Source organism: Plecotus auritus, assembly GCF_963455305.1.
Source record: "Plecotus auritus genome assembly, chromosome: 6".
Lineage (NCBI taxonomy): Eukaryota > Metazoa > Chordata > Mammalia > Chiroptera > Vespertilionidae > Plecotus > Plecotus auritus.
Window position 1 is genome coordinate 92,981,992 of NC_137773.1, and position 19,877 is coordinate 93,001,868.

At 54.7% G+C, this 19,877-nt stretch overlaps 1 protein-coding gene across 3 annotated transcripts in view; it reads left to right on the forward strand.

The window, feature by feature from the left end:
• RFX1 (regulatory factor X1) overlaps positions 1-19,877 on the forward strand; it is a 35,652-nt gene that overhangs the window by 14,074 nt on the left and 1,701 nt on the right. For 2 of the 3 annotated variants that reach the window (XM_080671867.1, XM_080671868.1), the window contains exons 3-21: positions 2,189-2,298; positions 2,518-2,601; positions 3,266-3,373; positions 4,367-4,483; positions 5,555-5,650; positions 7,125-7,219; positions 10,279-10,651; positions 13,516-13,697; positions 14,501-14,620; positions 14,714-14,829; positions 15,046-15,164; positions 15,246-15,355; positions 15,724-15,875; positions 15,959-16,056; positions 17,306-17,455; positions 17,548-17,756; positions 18,009-18,162; positions 18,242-18,287; positions 18,424-19,816. In XM_080671867.1, the coding sequence (XP_080527993.1) occupies positions 2,189-2,298; positions 2,518-2,601; positions 3,266-3,373; positions 4,367-4,483; positions 5,555-5,650; positions 7,125-7,219; positions 10,279-10,651; positions 13,516-13,697; positions 14,501-14,620; positions 14,714-14,829; positions 15,046-15,164; positions 15,246-15,355; positions 15,724-15,875; positions 15,959-16,056; positions 17,306-17,455; positions 17,548-17,756; positions 18,009-18,162; positions 18,242-18,287; positions 18,424-18,599 (2,615 nt within the window). In that variant the 3' untranslated portion in view covers positions 18,600-19,816. Of the gene's footprint in view, positions 1-2,188; positions 2,299-2,517; positions 2,602-3,265; positions 3,374-4,366; positions 4,484-5,554; positions 5,651-7,124; positions 7,220-10,278; positions 10,652-13,515; positions 13,698-14,500; positions 14,621-14,713; positions 14,830-15,045; positions 15,165-15,245; positions 15,356-15,723; positions 15,876-15,958; positions 16,057-17,305; positions 17,456-17,547; positions 17,757-18,008; positions 18,163-18,241; positions 18,288-18,423; positions 19,817-19,877 lie in introns of those variants that run through there. The other variant, XM_080671869.1, reaches the window with a different exon arrangement.

A 19,877-nucleotide genomic window follows, 5' to 3' on the forward strand; every position in this document is an offset into this window, starting at 1 on the left:
GCAAATGCTCTCAGACTCCAAGCTCCCCACTGCCCCCCCACACACACCTTAGGCAAGACACAGGCAGACAGGGGCCACACAGGAAGCCCCTCATCCGAGGAATAGACTCTGAAACCTTACCTGCTCATTTTCCTTTGTCCCAGCCTGGGGGCCACCCCAGACGCAGGAGATGGGCAAGACTGCTTCCCAGGCTTCCCTGTCCCAGACAGATGTCTGATATTCTTAGGGTCCCACTCGAGGATCAGCCTTGGCATTTTCATCAGAGCCTCTGGGCCTAGAAGGTGTCTGGGACCAGCCCTCCCACCCCCTGCAACTTACTGCCCACTCTGCGCCAGGCCAAACCTGCCACGGGCCTCCTTGGTTGGGCATCATCCCTTGGGCTGGGCTCCACAGACACCCAGGTGTGCTGGGCTCCTCACGTGACTCCGGGTTTTCTCAGGTTTCTTCCAGGGGGGCCTCCCTCACAGCTCAGGAAAGGTTCCAGCAAAACAGGAATCCATGCTTTCTGGAACTGGCTGCAGAGGCAGCTGGCCAAGCAGGCCTGGGGTTGTCCTAATGCCGGCCCCAAATGTGACCAATGGGAGGCTTCCCCCAATACCTCCTCCCACATCTGGCCACTACTCCCCACTACCTAACACACACACATTCATGTGCTCTGCTCCAGACTTGACCCCTGAGGTCCTTGCGGCTACCTGGGATAGCCCTTTTGCTCTGGCTAGGCCCTTCCCTGGTATTTTCCACATAACCGAGGCCCAGCTCCTTGCTTTGGAGGCTGAGTCCCACCCTAGGATGCTCTGGACCCTGTGTTGTCCCCATAGGCCCCTGTACCCACATGCCTGAGTCTGCACTCCACTGCCCATGGGGCCTCACCCAGGTGTGACCTATGACTCTGGGTTCCATGCATAGCGTGAGATTCATGTGGGCACAGACATGGGCCTATGTCCTGGCCTGCCTGTTCCCAACTGGGTGACCTTGGGCAAGTCAGTTCCTTTCTTCCAGTCTCTGTAGCCTTATCTGAAATTAGGGGTAATAAAAGTTCTTTCCATCTCCAGCTGCCCAGGAAGACCCTAGTGCAGCTCCTGGGGCACCAGAAGCACTATAGTTAGTCCTAGCCCTCCTTGTCCACCCCCTCCCCCAATATTGCCAGGGGACCCAGGAAGTGGGGCTGGGACCTTGGCTGCTTGTGGCAGCACATTAGAGGGCAGTCACCTGTGTGCCCCCAGCCCCACCCAACCTCTGGAATTGTAGGGAGCAAATCAGGCCACACAGAGGGGCAGGATAAGTAGCTTCCTGGCTGGGGTGAGGGTCTCCCAGCCCACACCTTTCAGGAACACTTCACCATCCATGCCCTTGCCCCCCAGCTCTTGTTAATCACTCAGTAAAATGTGCATGAAACTCTACCTGTGCCTGCCTGATAATATCTCTGGGTACCAGCCTCCCTCCTGTCCGTGTAGTGCAGTCCCAGCCCTAGCCCCTAGAAGGCCCTGCTTGGCCACACCTGCTGGGAGGGGAGTGTTTATTCCAAGAGGGCAGCTGGGAGCTCTGCATCCACTGGGGGGATTAGCTCTCCAAGGTTGCAGGTATAAACCTGCCCTCGAGCCCTGCTGTTTCTGAAGAGGTGGGCCAGGAGTGAGGAGCACAGGGCAGGCTCCCCTGGACACAGGAGTGGGGGACGGACGGTGAGGTGGGCACCATGTTCTATGATTGCCTCTTCTCGGCTGCCCTTCAGCGTGAGTACCAGCCTGCCCCCACTCCACTGAGGACAGAAAGGCTGGGACAATGGAGAGGGAGGGGGCTCTCGGCCACTGGCCATCAAGGTCTTCTGGGGTCACTCCTCTAATCAGCTGCAATTCCTGTTCCTTCTAGGGCTACTGAGGTGGGAGGCCAGTCACTGCCTGGCCACAAGTCCTGTCTGTTGGGAAAAGGGGGTTCGGCCCGCTGGGCCTCCACTGCCTCATGGCTTTCTAGTTACCCCTTCCAGTCTGGCTGTGGGATTAGGAGGGTGGGGGGAGGCTACTTCTGGACGTAAGGGTCCTTCTGGCCCCCACCCCAATGAACATGGGCAGGGCTAGCCAGGGGGCAGGCAGGACTCTTGCAGAGGACTGGCCCCGTCAAGGGTCTGCCTCAGGTTCAGGGTGGGAGCAGGGGCAGAGGCAGAACTGACCGACCCTGTGACTCCTCCTCCCAGAAGGTGCCATGCGGGCCAGTGAGACTGTGTCAGAGGCCAGCCCAGGCTCTACGGCCAGCCAGACTGGAGTCCCCACTCAGGTGGTTCAGCAGGTGCAAGGAACCCAGCAGGTAGGACACACCTCTTCCCAGGGCCAGGTGGAAGGGCACATGAGGGAGGCAGTGGGGCTGTGGCTAAGGTTACCTGGCCTTCCCTCCCTGATCCGCTGCCAGAGCCATTTGCTTTCCTGTCTTTATCAAGATGTTCATTTCAGCTGCCCTTCCACCCACCTGGGCTGGTCCTCACGGGGAAGTCAGCACGACTCAGGGCTTTCCTTTTTGCCCCCGCAGCGGCTGCTGGTCCAGACAAGTGTGCAGACCAAGCCAGGCCACATGTCACCCCTCCAGCTCACCAACATCCCTGTGCCCCAGCAGGTAAGTCTGTCATGTCTGGCCCTGGTCCTCATAGCCTTCCCAGGGTGCAGAACCAGCCCTTGATAGCCTTTGGTGATCTGCCCTCACCAGCATCTAGGACATGATCCCATATTGGGGCTGCCCCACCCACTGCTTCCAGCCGGTGAGACTATTAGTCGGGGCTCATCAGGGAAGGAGGAGCCGCACAAATCACCTTAACAGAAAGAACTACAGATTGGCAGTAAGAAAGGTGGCTTGCAGGTCCAGCCTGGTGTCCCAAGCAGAGAACCCAAGGCCAGTTTAGGTGCTGACAGCCTGTAGGCAGCACAGGGACTGCAAGGGCTCTGTGCCCTGTCCCCTGGAAGGCCATAGGTGGCATGCTGGCCTATAGCCCAGGACAGTCCTGTCAGGTTCAAGGGTGAAACTCCCTGGACACAAACCCTGGCTCTGCTGCTTATGGGCTCCAAGACCTCAGGCAAGCACAATTGCTGTACTGAGCCTCACTGTCAACCTCTGTGAAGTGGGGATAAGGACTGTGCTGCATCAGGGCTTGTCTGGGAGATTCTGTGAGCTAAGCCTGCAGCACTGGGATGTTGTCTGGCTCAACACAGATGCTCGTTAATGCTCATTAAAACTGTGCAGATTGTCATCAGTGAACTGTGGTCCTTCTCCCTCCTGGCTCCAGGCTCTCCCCACACAGCGGCTGGTAGTGCAGAGCACAGCCCCAGGCGTCAAAGCAGGCCAAGTCTCCCTGACAGTGCATGGCACCCAGCAGGTGCACTCACCCCCTGAGGTAGGTGGTGGCTCTGTCAGCTACGCTCCCTACTTCCTTCTCCCCAGGTTAGCCATATACCCCCATAGCATACTTGGAGCTCCCGCCTCCCTCCTAAGCCCACTTGCTCTCCAGAATCCTCCAGCCCTCTCCACTCCCAGCTCTGATACCCTCTTTGACCCTGGGCAGGGTGGCTTGGCTGCCTGATTCCTGATCCTGCCACCTTCAGGAGGAGTTAGTTTCCTCCCCCGCCCCAAGTTGAGATGGGCCTCAGCTCCAGCTCAGAAATGCATCGCAGGAGGCAAAATAGGACCCTCTTCCCTCTATGGCTGGGTAGAGGCTCTTCCTCAGATCACAGGGTGGAATCTGGGGACCCCCAAATATCTTCAAAAGTGTTAGAAGCAGGTAGGCAGGCCATGGGGCTAGAGCATGGGTGTCCACATTAGGTGCTTAGGTTCAGAACCCATGGCTCAGCCATGGAGGACTCTGGGAAGGCCCTCAGAGCCTTCTGTGCCCCGAGTTTTCTACATATAAAATAGCTAATGATACCAGCATGGCCCAGAGCTCACAGGGGCTCTGTAACCAGCTTACCTGGGGGGCGGTGCCCAGTGCCACCACTCATAGCTGTGTAGCTCCGGGGCATGTCCATTGCCATCTGTGCCTCAGCATATCTGGAAATTAGGTATTCCCTCACTTGTCTTTCCTTACCTCAGGGCTGCGGCCTCTCCAGTTATGGAGGCAGCAGATGGCCTGGGCTGAGGCTGGAGTCCAGCTATCTTCACCGGGGAAGATGGGTCTGCTCACCAGCACCTCTGGGCTGAATCCCCAGCTTTATCCAGTAGTGGCCAGCTTGTGGCCAGGACCAGGCATTTGGGTGCACAGAATGCAGCCGGTTACCAGTTTAGGTGGTTGGGATATGCCCCCACTGGCTGTTGCCTCCCCCAACAGCTCTTGGGGATAGCCCTCCTGAGAAGGGTTTTATCGGGCATCACTCCATGTCTTCTTTCCTTGTAGCGGTCGCCAGTGCAGGCCAACAGCTCCTCCAGCAAGACGGCTGGGGCCCCCACGGGCACGGTGCCACAGCAGCTGCAGGTCCACGGCGTCCAGCAGAGTGTCCCTGTCACCCAAGAGGTGCCAGGCCAAGGCGGGCGGCAGCTGGGGCGAGGGGTCCTGGCCAGGCAGCCTCTGTAGCCTTCTAGGGCTGTGAGAGCTGGGCAGATGGGAGCCCTGCCACCTGGAACTTGGGCAAGCACTTCTGCCTCTCTCCATACCCAGCATCCTACTCTAAATAATGGCTTCTGTCATAGAGCCTAGGGTCAGTGTGGTTGGAGCTGCTGTGAGGATGAAATACGGTCCTGTGGGAGGCACCTAGCCCTGAGCAGGCACTGGAAACAGTTTTGAGAAACAACTGACCTCTTTGGGCTGATTTGCCTGGAGGAGCCCCAAGGCCAAGTCCTGGCTCACTCCTAAGAGACTCAGGGAGAGGCCCTAGCCTCCAATCCGTTTCCAGCATTCTGGAAGAGGTGGTGCTCTGAGCCACCAGCCATGGTACCCAGGGCAGGTTAGGTGAGAGGTAAGGGTTGTCTGTCATCTGGTGGTTATCACTGACCCTGGTGCATTCCCAACCCTCAGAAAACCAGAGAAAAGCATAGATCCTCCCCCCAAAGGAAAGCAGAATTGTACCCCAAAGGAATCACAGATATTTTGCCTTGCACCACAGCCCCTCTGAATATCCAGACCTGGTTTGAGTCTGTGCCCCACCACTCATCACTTCCCCACCCCAGCCTCTGTCCCTCACTGTGCCCTGAAGGTGATACTTGAATTCCCACCGTAGCATGGAAGTGAGGACAGTGGGAATCCTGGACATGGAGTGTGGGATAAGCCTGAAGGGAGTGGAGCTAGAGAGCAGGGACTCCCTCAGTCAGTTTCTAGTTCATCTCTCAGCCCTATCACTTCCCCTCAGCCTTGCCTTGGTGAGCCTGGATTCCACACCTGTAACAGTGCTCAGGGTCAATGTGGTAATGAACCTGGAAGGCACTTGGTGCAGGGCCGGCTGTGAAAAGTTGGAGAAGGTGGCCTCTTTCTTACCAGGCTGCTCCCAGGCTTATATGAGTGCATATGGGCAGGGGTGGGTGCTTAGGGATGGGCTTGCCACCATCATTGCCATTATTACCATGGTCTGATTCCCTTTTCCCTCCCCAGAGGTCTGTGGTCCAGGCCACTCCGCAGGCACCCAAAGCCAGTCCAGTGCAGCCACTCACTGTGCAGGGGCTCCAGCCAGTTCATGTGGCTCAAGAGGTACTTAAAGCTCTCCCACCTACATCTGGGCAGACTGGGGCTGGTCCTGGGCTGGACTGGGGAGGGTTGCAGGCCCCTCAGGCCGCAGGGAGGGAATAGAGCGCCCGCTGGGGTCCTAAGGGCCTAGCCCCACACCAGGCTCCACCACTGGCTGTGGGCTTCCCTTTCCCTGGCACCTGGCATTTCAGGGCCCAGGTTTTGCTAAGAGAATAATCTGGGGTCTCATCTCCCTGAGACAACGACGCAGGGATCTTCTGGTCGGGCTGCTGCGTGAGCTCAGCATCCCGGCGGGCAGAGGCCTGAAGCCCCTGGTTACCCCGCAGTGTCTCTGTTTGTCCTCCAGAGCTCAGGCAGTCAGTTTCCCGCTAGGAAGGCAGAGCAGCGAGAGCGCAGGCCCACACCGCCGCCGGAGCCGCCACCCCGGCCGCCCACGCCCGGGCCCGGGCCTGGTGCGCTGGCCCCGGAGCCACCTTCGCTCCAACCTGCGTGCAGCGGCGAGGCTCCGCAGCTAGGCAGCCCAGAGCTGCTGCCGCCCCATTACGATCCGGGCGCTGAGCAGTGGGTGGAGCTGGTGGGCGTGCTGCCCCCACACCTGCTCCTGCCGCAGCAGAAAGTGGTCCTCGAGCCACTGCCTGGGCTCCCGGCCCCAGCCAGCCCCGACCAGAGGGTCAGGATCCAGAGAGTCCCCCAGGTGCTAGTGTTCGGCACGGCTGCCACAGCCCTCAAAGTAGGTGGAGGGGCAAGGGGCGGGCGGGGGCGGGTTCCGCTGGCCCTGGCCTGCGCCCGGCCCCTTAGGCCCTGGATACCCCCTCCGCCCTGGATACCCGCTCAGGCCAGGCAGTCTTGGGGACCCACCTTTGACTCCCTCCCCAAAGCCAGTTCCAGGTCCCAGGCTCCTTCCCACAGCGGGGTGGGGTACGTAAGCCCCGCCCCTAAAGCCCTGTGGGAAGTTCCAAGTTTCATCCTACAAACTGGGCCCTACTCCCGGACCCTGTCTCTGCCCCTAAATCCAGTACTGGATTTCCAGGTCCCACCCCTGCAAGCCAGGGGTCAGTCCCTAATGCAGACTCCATCTATGAGGCCCTATCTATAGTTCCAGGCTCTGGCTTTAGCGACAGCCTTGTCCCAGTGGTTGGCTCTGCCCCTGGGGTCCAGCTTTCACACCCACAGTAGAACCCTGTCTAGGCTTCCCTCTGTTTGTCCCTCCTCAGGCCCCACCCTTGCTGCCCCCAAGTGGAGCGGAGTCCTAGCTTCTGACACAGCTCTGTCTGATTCCCAGCCCTGGCAGAGGCCGCAGCTCCTGGGCTCTGACTCCTGGTCCTGTTTATTGTGTGTTCAGAGAGCCCAGAAGTGCAGCCTGCCAGCCTGGGAGCCAGGTGACCAGGGAGGCTGGGTTGCCACTAGCCTTTCAGGGGCAGAGGAGGAGGAGCTGGTTCACCTCTTGACCCTCTGCATGCTCTTTGTCCCGCGGCAGGTGCAGCAGCTCCAGCAGGTACCTGTCCCACATGTGTACTCCAGCCAAGTGCAGTATGTGGAGGGCGGTGACGCCAGCTACACGACCAGTGCCATGTGAGTGGGGGGACAGCTCAGGGAGGAGACAGGATTAGGATCATAGGTCTGCTCGGGACCCCCCAGGACTGGAGGGCCCAGTCCTCAGGGGACCAGCCAGCCTTCAAGGCCTCAGGTGACAGACAGATGGTGGGTGCGCCCCAGGGGCAGCCACCAGCCACAGGCAAAGGTAAAGCAGAGAGGACCCCTGTAGGTTGGGAAATGGATCCAGCATAACCTAGGGCTTTAGAGTCTGATGGGCCTGGTTTTTAGCCTCCCACAAAAAAATTTTTTAATTGAAAATTTTACAAGATAAAAATTTCTAAGGAACATGGAATGTTGAACAGTGAAAAATAAATTGCCTTCACTCTTTAAACCCCACCTTGCCCAGGGCAGGCACTCTGACCCATTTTTTTGTTTCCTCCCAGAGATAATCTGAGAATAGAAACTACCCTTTCTTTGTTCAGAAATAGAGGCAGCATGTTCTATCCCTTATTTCTTTCCTCAATATGTAGCTCAAGTCTTGTCCTCTATTTGCTCATATGGGTCCCGGTTACCCTCTTTCAACACTGTGAATACTCCACTGTACAAACATAGCATGAACAATAAAGCCAGACCCCACCCAGCTGACACATAGGTGACTTCCACTCCCTGGGACTGTGCATGGCACATTAATACATGCCACATTAGGACGTGCCCCAGGCCTGCCCTAGCCCCAACCTGGGATCCTCTACATGCCACCTTCCCTCTTCCATCCCCCATAGTAACAATTCCAGGACTGTAGTTATTTTTGTTTCAGTTTTTAGAAGTTTCATTAGGTTTTCTTTGCATTTTTCTAATTTTTTCCTTATATCTCTGCCACCTTTCCCTGTGGGCATGACGCTGGCGGTCCCTGGGTCATGATACTGTGGCTACCCCCTGTGGCATGGCCCCAACACCTGAATCATGCATGATTCATGGTATCCAGCTATCTCACAGTTCTACTGATTTAATTCTAATGCTGCCAGCCTCCTAGCTGTGCATTTAACCAGTGCTGTCAGGGACCACAGGGGGGACATTGTAGAGAGGAGACAGGCCCCAAGGGCCACTAGGATATGAGAATCAGAGCTGAGCCATGAGCCCAGGCCTGAGATCGCAGGGTTGCTTCATCTGCTTCCCTTGGTAGTGTCTGTCCCCTGCTTCTGTTTGAATTCTTCCCTCTGTGATTACAGTATGTGTGATACCATGTGGTCCATTTAACCATCACGTTTTTTTGCTATATGAAGTTCTTAGGGCACTGAATTTTCTGTCTCGTCCTCACAGTGGCTCATTACTGGATTCCCAGCTCTTAATGGGTCTTGATCCCTGCCCTAGTAAAAGCCACAGCCTCTGTGCCTCTGTCCCTGTCCAGACCAATACCAGAGATGCACACATTCACTCAGTCAGTCATTCAACAAGTAGATGCAATATTTTTTTGGAATAAGTGATGCATGTGGGGAACTGGACTGGAGCTGGCTGTGGTCCCTGCCACTGGAATGTGTGAACACTTGCTAGTACCAGCTCAGGTCACCACTCATTTGGTAGATGTGGACCTGGGCATTTGATCAAGATCTACATCCAGGTGTCTAATGGGCAGGGCCACTCACCTCCAGTGGTCAATCTCTCACCACTCTTGGACCCACCAACTCCCTCTCCTGGCTGCCCCCAGGAGCCCCTATGGATGGCATACAGATGGCAGACGTAGATAAGAAATTCAGCTTAATCTCTCCTCTCTTACCAACATACCATCTGCACCATTCCCTCTTTTGTTCACCTAATGGAATGTTATGAAACTTGTCCTTTGGCAGGATCATGAGAGCTTCCTCCTCCACCCTCCTCCTCTCACCTCTATGTAGGATTCCATCACCTTTTACTTAACAGCCCACTGAAGATAAACCCAGTCATTTTTACTCTCTTGCTACAATTTGCAGCCTTGCAAATTGTAGCAAGAGAGTAGCAAGGCTTCCTCTCCTGCTTCCTTCATGAGATGGCTCCAATAGCACCTTCTAAGCCAGGCCATCCCGTTCTGGCCTTCCTATCTTTCTGGATTTGTAAAATTTAATGTTATTTTTAATCACTAATATGTTGAGAGGGCTCAAAAATGAAAACTATGTCCAATGATGTCTAGTGAGACAGTGAGAGAGGTGCCCCCACCCAACCCCTCTCCACCCCCTTGAGCCAGCATCATCTGAGGCAGGTCCTAGGATAGCTGGAGGAGAACTCTCCAGAGCAGAATAGGTTACTGGATCCAAAAAAAATGTATCTGCACTCAGGGTGGCCACTGGATTTAGAAGTAGAGCCAGCCTTCCTTTGTTCAGCACCCCCTTCCCGTCTTGTTCTCCTCCGGGGCATGTACCACCTTCTACAGTGCCCTCAATTTACCTTTGCATTAGGCTTCTTTTCTGGCTCCCCCACTAGAACATTAACTCCCCTAGGTGGGGCCTTTTTTTGTCTCACACACTGTGGGTCCGCAGTGCCTAGTACAGTACCGTACCAGCGTACAGTAAGTGCTCAATAAATTTTTTCTTGATTGAGTGAAGTATGTGGCCTGTTGCAAGTTAACTAGACCTTTTTTAAGAATTAATCTTTGGGAGGCAGTTGTTTGTTTGTTTTATCCTCACCCGAGGATATTTTTTCTATTGATTTGTTTTAGAGAGAGAGAGGAAGGGAAAGAGAAAAACATCAATGTGAAAGTGAAATATCGATCAGTTGCCTCCCATACACTCCCCAACCAGGGATCGAACCTGCAATCTAGGTATGTGCCCTGACCGGGAATTGAACTCACAACCTTTTGGTGTACAGGACGGGATGGCCCTCCCATCCAAACCACCCGCTGGGCACGTAGCCCTTTTGTTTTAGCTTACTCACATGTGAGCTGGTGACTCCCATGTGGATTCAATGAAAATTTGCCCATTAAGTACTTGGGGTGGTGCCTGATCTGACACTTAGGCTGTGGCTTCTTGCTCCAATCCTGGAAGCCCACACCTATAGGAACTCCCTCCTTCATGCCCCTCGTTCCCCAGCTCTTGCCCCTGACTCCCCTCCTTCTGCTTCGTTCTCAGACGTTCCAGCACTTACCCCTACCCCGAGACACCGCTGTACACACAAACAGCAGGCACCAGCTACTATGAGGCTGCAGGCACGGCTGCCCAGGTCAGCACGCCTGCCACCTCCCAGGCAGTGGCCAGCAGTGGCTCTGTGCCCATGTACGTGTCTGGCAGCCAGGTTGTCGCCAGCCCCACCAGCAGCGGGGGCGGGGCCAGCAACAGCAGCAACGGTGGCAGTGGTGGCAATGGAGCCGGTGGTGGGGGCAGTGGTGGAGGCAGCAGCGGCGGCAGCAGCAGCGGAGCAGGCACCTACGTGATCCAAGGTGGCTACATGCTGGGCAGTGCCAGCCAGTCCTACTCCCATACCACCCGTGCCTCACCAGCCACTGTAAGTACCAACCCTGGCCCCTGAGGAGGCAGGTGGTGAGACCCCTGCAGACACCTATGTAACCTAGCACCATAGTGCTCAGATGAAGATGGCCTGGGATTGAATTATCACTGTTTGGCCTTAGACAAGTTATTCAGTACCTCTGAGCCTCAACTAATATGCATGAAGCTCTTAGAGTGGTACCTCAAGAAGTGTCATTCTGATTATAATTGATAATAGCAGATAGATAGCAAGGAGAGGGAGAGGCAAGCACCATCATGAGGGGAGCTGCCCGAGCAAGGTTCTTTGTTCATCTGGAAGGCATTGAGATAACCTCCCTCTGCCAGGAGATGGTTGTATGCAATCACTTGGGAAGCCCTGGATCCCAACCCCAAATGGGCCCCCCATCAGCTCTGTTACCATGGGTAGGTCAGGGCCTGGTAATTATGGGTGGTGGCCCCTGCCCTCACAGAGCACGGGGGTCTGGAGTGATGTCTTCCCCAGTTTTTGTTGTTAAACCTCACCTGAGGATATTTTTTCCATTCATTTTTTAGAGAGAGTGGAAAGGAAGGAGAGGCGGGGAGAGAGAGAGAAACATCAGTGTGAGAGAGAAACATCAATTGGTTGCCTCCCATATACTCCCCAACCGGGGATCAAACCTGCAACCCAGGTATATGCCCTTGACCAGGAATTGAACTCGTGACTCTGGTGTGAGGGCCAACACTCTAATCACTGAGCCACCCCAACCAAGGGCTTCCCCACTTTTTTAACTACTGTCCACTTTCATGGTGACCCATTGTGGACCACATAAATCAGCTGGACACTTTCTCAGAAGGTAGGGACCTCCTTTACATACCCTGACTTCTAGTCTAGTTTTGTTTTTTTTAATATATTTTATTGATTTTTTTTTTTACAGAGAGGAAGGAAGAGGGGGAAAGATTAGAAACATTGATGAGAGAGAAACATCAATCAGCTGCCTCCTGCACACCCCACACTGGGGATGTGCCCACATCCAAGGTACTTGCCCTTGACCGGAATCAAACCCGGGACCCTTGAGTCCGCAGGCCGACACTCTATCCACTGAGCCAAACTGGTCAAGGCGTAGTCTAGTTTTTAAAAAAAAAAAAAAAATTTTTTTTTTTAATTTATTGATTTCAGAGAGAGAGAGAGAGAGAGGAAGGGAAAGAGAGAGAAACATCAATTTGTTCCACGTATTTATGCACTCATTGTTTTTTTCTTGTGTGTGTCCTGACTGGGGATCGAACATGCAACCTTGATGTATTGGGACAATGTTCTAACCAGCTGAGCTACCCAGCCAGGGCTAGTCCAGTTTTCCTTAATGCTGGTGTGACCCACTAACTGACTTAATGATGCCCTAATGGGTCCTCGCCCACAGTTTGCCGACATGCTGCACTAGAAGAGTGCTGTCCAATAGAAGGTTCTCTGGTGATATAAATGCTCAATACAGAGGCCTCTGGCCACATGTGGCTATTAAGTGTTTGAAATTTGGCGGGGGTCACCAAGGAACTGAGTTGAGTTGCTTTCTTTAAACTATTTTGATACAATTTTAGAGTCACAGGAAACTGTAAAAATAGTAGAGAGATCCCATGTGCCCTTCCCCAGGTTACCCCTGCTAGTTACATTTGACATAACTGCAGTACAGTATCCAATGAGGCAGCTAGCATTGCTGTAGTGTGGGTGTCTGCTGCTGTGTGTGTAGATTTGGGAAACCACAATCAAGATGCAGAACTGTTTCAGCACCACAAAGGTCTCCCTCATGCTAACCCTTCCTAGTCATCCCGCCCTCCTCCCTCCCAACATCCCTAACCCTCTGCAACCACGGATCTGTTCCCCATATCTGTATTGTCATTTTGAGAATGTCTATGAATGGAATCTTACTGCTTGTGACCTTTTGACATTACTTTTTCCACTTAGCATAAATTAAATTTGTATTTAAATAGCTATATGTAGCTGACAGTGACTATATTAGACAATGTGGTTCTAGAGAGTTGCCATGGGTCATTGTGATAGGATATGCCCTACATCGTGGTTGTCAGGTTCACAATTGGAAATAGGTACAGAGAGCACTAAACAATGAGTACTACAGTCCTGATTTATCCATGTGGGGTTTGTTCCAAGATCCCAGTGGATGCCTGAACCCTACATATACTGTGTTTATTCCTACATATATATATATATATATATATATATATATATACCTATGATAAAGTTTAATTTATAAATTAGGCACAGTCAGAGATTAACAACAATGACGTATAATAAAATAGAATAATTATAACAATACTAGAGGCCCGGTGTATGAATTTGTGCACAGGTGGGATCTGGTGCCTGCCCTGATGTGGGGGGCGGGGCGATCAGGGGTGGGGCCAGCTGGGGAGAGGGGCCCTGAGTGGTTGGCAGGCTGGCCCCGCCCCCTGGTTGAACATCAGTCAAACTCCCAGTCGAGGGGACAATTTGCATATTACCCTTTTATTATATAGGATTATTATATAGGATATTGTAATAAAAGTTATGTGAATATGGTCTCTCTCAAAATATCTTATTGTACTGTACTCATTCTTCTTGTGATGATGAGAGCTGATACAGTGCCTACATGATGAGATGAAGTGAAGTGAATGACATATGTGACATAGTGTCTTAGGCTACTGCTGACTTTGTGACATGTCACTTCAGTGATCCTGGATCATTGAGCCATGACATTATCAATGGTTGGATGTCAGGAGCAGACAGTGTTGATGGCTGAGGAAACTGAATATTTTTGGACTGTGGTTAACCTGGGGTAGCTGAAACTGCAAAAAGCAAAACCATGGATAAAGGGATGATACTGTAACAATTAGCACTTTTCCATCTCCACCTGGCCCCAGGTCCAGTGGCTCCTGGACAACTACGAGACGGCCGAGGGAGTGAGTCTGCCACGGAGCACCCTCTACTGCCACTACCTACTGCACTGCCAGGAGCAGAAGCTGGAGCCCGTCAATGCTGCCTCCTTTGGCAAACTCATCCGCTCTGTCTTCATGGGCTTGCGCACCCGCCGTCTGGGCACCAGGTGGGGCCACCTGCCCCTGATAGCCACAAGGACCACCCCACTCCAAGTTATCTAGGGCCTCCGTTACCTCTCTCATGCCCTTGCTCACTCCCCTCCAGCCCCACTGGCCTCTGTACAGCTTTCCACCCCAGGGCCTTTGCACCAGCTGTGCCTTCTGCCTTGTGTGCTTTTCCCTACCTCTACTCAAACAACCTTTGGTCCCCACTGCAGCCTTTCCCTACCTCTGACACTCCTACCCTTCACCCTTCCCTGCTTACTTTTTCTCCTTAGTACTTCCCATTGTCCAACATGCCTTTTATATTACTTCCCTTGTTTCTTATCTGTCTTCCGATGTTGAAATGCATACATCTTGCCAGTGCAGGGGCTGCACACAGTCAGTGCTTAATCAAGGCTCGAGTCAGTGAATTCTCACAGGAAGGAACAGGGAGCCATTCCACGAACCCACCCTTCCCTGCCTCTCTTTTGCAACCCCCGTGCCTATGCATGCATCTCGGTTCCAGTTCTCAGCTTCAGCATCACCTCATAACCTTGAGCAAAGTGCTGCATTTCTCTATGCCTCCATTTCCTCATCTGTCCAAGCAATCTCCATAGGGTCGGGATGAGGAGCATGTGGATTTGTATGTGCTCAGAGCTCAGAACAGCACCTAGCATGTTCTTATGACTAGTGATCAACAAGTCTTTGCTGTGGAATGTCTCCCCCCACTCTGGGCTCTCTTTGGCCCCCAAGCGGGTATGATGTGAAGCTCCCGGTGGATGACTAGTGGCCTCCCCAGCCCAGCCCTCACCTTCCACCTCACTCTCAGGGGCAACTCCAAGTACCACTACTATGGCCTGCGCATCAAGGCCAGCTCGCCTCTGCTGCGGCTGATGGAGGATCAACAGCACATGGCTATGCGAGGCCAGCCCTTCTCACAAAAGCAGAGGTAGGAGGGCAAGCTGGACCCTGCACTGATGGGTGAAAAAGGGTGTTCTGGCTGACCCCCACCCAATTGCCCCGCCCACCCCTTCTCCCCCAGGCTCAAGCCCATCCAGAAGATGGAGGGCATGACCAACGGTGTGGCCGTGGGGCCACAGCAGGCCACCGGGCTGTCAGACATCAGCGCCCAGGTCCAGCAGTACCAGCAGTTCCTGGGTGAGAGCCCCCTGGCCTATGGACCGGGGCCTGGGTCAGGGTTTGTGGTCCCAGATGGTTCACTTGCCCTCCTGAGCCTTGTCATCCCCCACTGCACAAGGGGGACTCCTGCTTGGTAGGAAAGTGGTAACCACTTAATCAGATCCCAGGATGAGGCTCCAAGGAGACAGGCAGGTAGGGGACAAAGGACCTCATGGTGTCCCTTCCTGCCCCCAGATGCCTCGAGGAGCCTCCCTGACTTCTCAGAGCTGGACATCCAGGGCAAAGTGCTGCCCGAGGGCATCGGGCCTGGGGACATCAAGGCCTTCCAGGTCCTATACCGGGAACACTGTGAGGTAGGGCGCCTGGCAGGTAGGTGGGGTGAGGGAGGGCCACGCTGTCCACCAATGACCCTGAATGTCCGGCCTCCCCAATAGGCCATCGTTGATGTCATGGTGAACCTGCAGTTCACCCTGGTGGAGACGCTGTGGAAAACCTTCTGGAGGTACAACCTCAACCAGCCCAGTGAGGCACCACCACTGGCTGTGTGAGTCCCTGGGAGAGAGCGGGGAGGAGGGGAGGGAGGGGGAGGACTTTGTGAGTCAGTACCAGGGCTGGGTGGCTGGACCTCAGGCATCATGCAGGAATGGGGGTGCCTGCCTGGCTCCTGCAGTTGGTGAGGTAAACATGGCCTTCTTACCCCCTTCCAGAGAGTGTATAGGTCTGATACTGAGTGCATGGGATGAGGTGCCCCACTGAATCATTTCTTCCCTGCAGTGGGTAGGTGGGTGCCTGTGTCCCAGTATGCAAACTATAAGACCCCATCGCATTCTGGGGGCACTGAGTCTATGTTAGCCTGACCTTAAGGGTTAGAGTCAGGGAGCACCTGCCTGACCCAAGACGGTGTGTCTGCAGGCACGACGAGGCTGAGAAGCGGCTGCCCAAGGCCAGCTTGGTGCTGCTGTCCAAGTTCGAGCCAGTGCTGCAGTGGACCAAGCACTGTGACAATGTGCTATACCAGGGCCTGGTGGAAATCCTTATCCCTGACGTGCTGCGGCCCATCCCCAGTGAGTGCATTGCTGCTGCCCCCTCAACCCCACTCCCCGTCCCCCACCCCTCAGTCCTCATCAACTCCCACTGCCACCCACAGGTGCCTTGACCCAAGCAATCCGGAACTTTGCCAAGAGCCTGGAAAGCTGGCTCACTCATGCCATGGTGAACATCCCTGAGGAGATGCTGCGGGTGAAGGTGAGGGTGAGAGGAGCCAGCCTGGGTTCAGCCTAGCTTCTTCCTCCCAGCTGCAGGGCCGAGGTCTGGGGGCTCAGTGCTGGGTCTCAGTACCTCTGCCCAAAAAGGCAATAAGATTTATCCCCATGCCTTTCCCCTGGGAGTGAGCTTTGGGTGTTGTCTTTACAAACTAGCTTCCTCAGTTACCCATTTCTGGAACAATGCCTCACAACGCAGAATCTTAACAACCAACTGCAGCCCTGGCCAGTGTGGCTTAGTTGGTGAGAGTGTCATCCTATATACAGAAAGGTTGTAGGTTAGATTCCCGGTCTGGGTGCATTCAGGAGGCAACTGATGGATGTTTCTCTCTCACATCTATCTTTCTCTCTCTCTTACCCTCTCTCTAAAATCATTGAGCATGTCCTCCTGTGAGGAGTTAAAAAAACAAAAACAAAAAAACTGCAAACTTGAAGTCGTTTTCTTCAGACAACCTCAAGAGAAAGTGCTTTAAGTATTCAGAAATAGATAAAATCTTTTTTTAAAAAAAAGGAGTTACACTGATAAGGAAACAGAACAATAGCCCTCTTTATCAATGCTACATGTTCACTAACTACTTAGATGTGAGGAATTAGATGGTATGTGCTTGCTCTTGGGCAAAAAAGAAAAAACGGGGTTTTTTTTTCGTTCGTAAAATGCTAACAAGACAGCTAAACAAAACTGATATCGAAAGAACCACCCCTGGATACGCTGGACACAGGGCAGGGCTGAGGGCCTGTGGGGCGAGAGTAGAAGCTGGATCCAGAGGGAAGCCTTTCAGAACTGGCAAGACCCATGTATTCATTCATTAAACACACATTTGTTACGTGCCTACTGTATGCCCAGCGTGGTTCTTCGTGCTGGCAGCACAACAGTGACCAAGATGAACAAAACTCCACCTTTGGAGCCGACATTCAGTGGAATAGTAAAAACATAATAGAATAAAAATTTATTGAAGCAATGCCATTTCTGGGCAGTGCACTCAGATTTTCTGTTGTGTCCTTTCATAATAATAATGGTGGTGGTCAGACATAAACCATTGATTTTTTTATTTTTTTTTTGGACCCATGCTTTGGGTAGGTGGATACCCAAAATTTGAAATTTCCAACCTCTTGATCTCCCAACAAAAGCAATGAGGTATACCCCCATCCTACTTAGGAGAAAAAAAAGGGGCTCAGAGAGGTTGCAGTGAGTGTGGGTTCTGGAAGCCACAACACCCCCGCCTCGCCCCCAGGTGGCAGCTGCTGGCGCCTTTGCGCAGACGCTGCGGCGGTACACATCACTTAACCACTTGGCGCAGGCGGCACGCGCTGTGCTGCAGAACACGGCGCAGATTAATCAGATGCTGAGCGACCTCAACCGAGTGGACTTCGCCAACGTGCAGGTGAGCGCAGGGCAGGACAGGTGAGAGTAAAGCTAGACTGGGTGAGCCTGGATTGGCGACTGAGTCGGGGGACGCCCTCCCACTGTGCCCAGGAGCAGGCCTCGTGGGTGTGCCGCTGCGAGGACCGAGTAGTGCAGCGGCTGGAGCAGGACTTCAAGGTGACGCTGCAGCAGCAGAACTCATTGGAGCAGTGGGCGGCCTGGCTGGATGGCGTCGTGAGTCAGGTGCTCAAGCCCTACCAGGGCAGCACCGGCTTTCCCAAGGCCGCCAAGCTCTTCCTCCTCAAGTGGTCCTTCTACAGGTGCGCATCGGCGGGGCGGGGCCAAAGGGGGCTTAGGTGGTCTTTTATGAAGGCAGATGTCTCTTTTTTTTTGGGGGGGGGAGCTAGGGCCTTCCACTCTTACTGGTGCACACCCCACAGAAGCCTGTGCGGGGGGGGGGGGGGGGGCCGGGGCCAGGGTAGCTGGGCTTGCTGGATCCTGCAGCGGGGATGTGGGGACAAGGGGCAGAGGGGCGAAACCGGCCTCACGCCTCCTCCCCGCTACTGCCCCAGCTCCATGGTGATTAGGGACCTGACCCTGCGCAGCGCGGCCAGCTTCGGCTCCTTCCACCTCATCCGGTTGCTCTACGATGAATACATGTACTACCTGATCGAGCACCGAGTGGCTCAGGCCAAGGGAGAGACCCCCATCGCTGTCATGGGCGAGGTGCGCAGGGAGCGCTGAGGGTGCGGGTGGGGCACCCCTTGGCCGGACCCTCACCTTTTCTCCTCTCCCCTCCTTCCAGTTCGCCAACCTGGCCACCTCGCTGAACCCCCTAGACCCAGACAAAGGTAGGCGAGGCTTGTCCCTGCCCAGGGCCCATGTCTGGGATGGGGCAGGGCGCAGGCTCGGGTGAAGGAGGCACCTGCAGCAGGGGGCTGGGGACGCAGCACCCTGCATTGAGTGGTTCTGGTCCGTGTTTCCCAGACGAGGAGGAGGAAGAGGAGGAGGAGAGTGAGGATGAGCTGCCACAGGACATCTCGCTGGCTGCGGGCAGCGAGTCTCCCTCTCCTGCGCTGGGCCCTGAGGCTCTGGAGCCTCCAACCAAGCTTGCTCGGACAGACACACGCGGCCTCTTCGTGCAGGCGCTGCCTTCCAGCTAAGCCCGCAGCCTCCCCTGTCCCGCCCGCCCGCCCCCTCCACCCCTCCACTCCAGGGTCCCTCACAGCTCCTGTGGCTTCGCTGTCCCCACTCCAGCCTCTGCCAGGGTGGGGAGGGGGCCTCCCAGACAGGGAAGTCAAGGGGGTCCTTACCCCTGACAGGACCGGCACAATCACAGGGCCGGGTAAAGCCACAGCTGCAAACTGACACAAAAGACGTGCCTTAAGGAACCCGCCGCTGTGCCCAGGTGCCCTTTGGGGCAGCAGCCTGGCCCCTTGACCCGGAAGGCAGCAGCCTCTCCCCCACCCCTCAGGGGGCAGGCAGGCAGGCCCCCTCCCTTGTTAACTTATTCAGCTTGCTGGCTTTGCACAGCCTGTCCTGGGCCCAGCCCTGAGCCCCGGGTGGGCACAAGTGGGCATCACCTAGGGATCCCCCCACTGTCAGCAGCAGCCCCGGGACCCCTTCCCCAGCAACCCCACCGCTCCCTCCTCCTTGGTATAAGTGCAATTAAAGCCGTGGGTGTCGCATCTTCTCCAGAGCTGGGTTCTCCCTTGCCCAACAGCCCTAGAGGGGGTCACTGCCCGGCCTAGCTCTGGGGAAGGCAGCCTGGCTCTAGGGAAGGCTGCAGGGGCACTGCCCCCAGCTTCCAAAGAGCAGTGGGCTGGGCCTGGTGCCGGAGCCTAGAGGGGCCTGGGAGCCTAGAGGGGCCTGCTGCCGGCAGCAGGGCCCAGAAGTAGCCTGCCCTCAAGGCCTGGGCTCCACTCGCTCAGATCCAAGACCACCACCCCTCATTTCCCCCACCAATCCCACCGCTGGCTGGTTTGTAATGGAACCTCCGTGCTTCTCCCTGCCGTGCGCCCGCCCCCCACATGACTATTGTGCGATTTGTGAGTGCCGCCCAAGCGGAGTCGGTAACTTGGGTTTTTTTCCAACCATCATGGCCTTATCTGTTCGGTTTTCTCAGTGTTTTCAACCTGTGAGATAGATGTTTATGGCAAAAATCACACACAAAAAAAGAAAAAAAACTTGACCTATTGTATAAAAATCACTATTTTGTGTGCTCCGCAGTGCTGCAAGCTTTTGGGGTGGCCGCCCACTCCCCTCCATGCCCTCTGGCCTCCCCTCCCAGCAGTGAAAGTGTGGTAGTCTAGTGTGCCAAGCGTTTTCTACCTTTTTGTAGTCTTTCTTAAAACAATAAATTCCGCTGTGATATTTGGCTACTGCTGACTTGAGGGCCTTGCAGGGGGCTGGGATGAGGACCTTGGGGCTCCAGCTGCCCT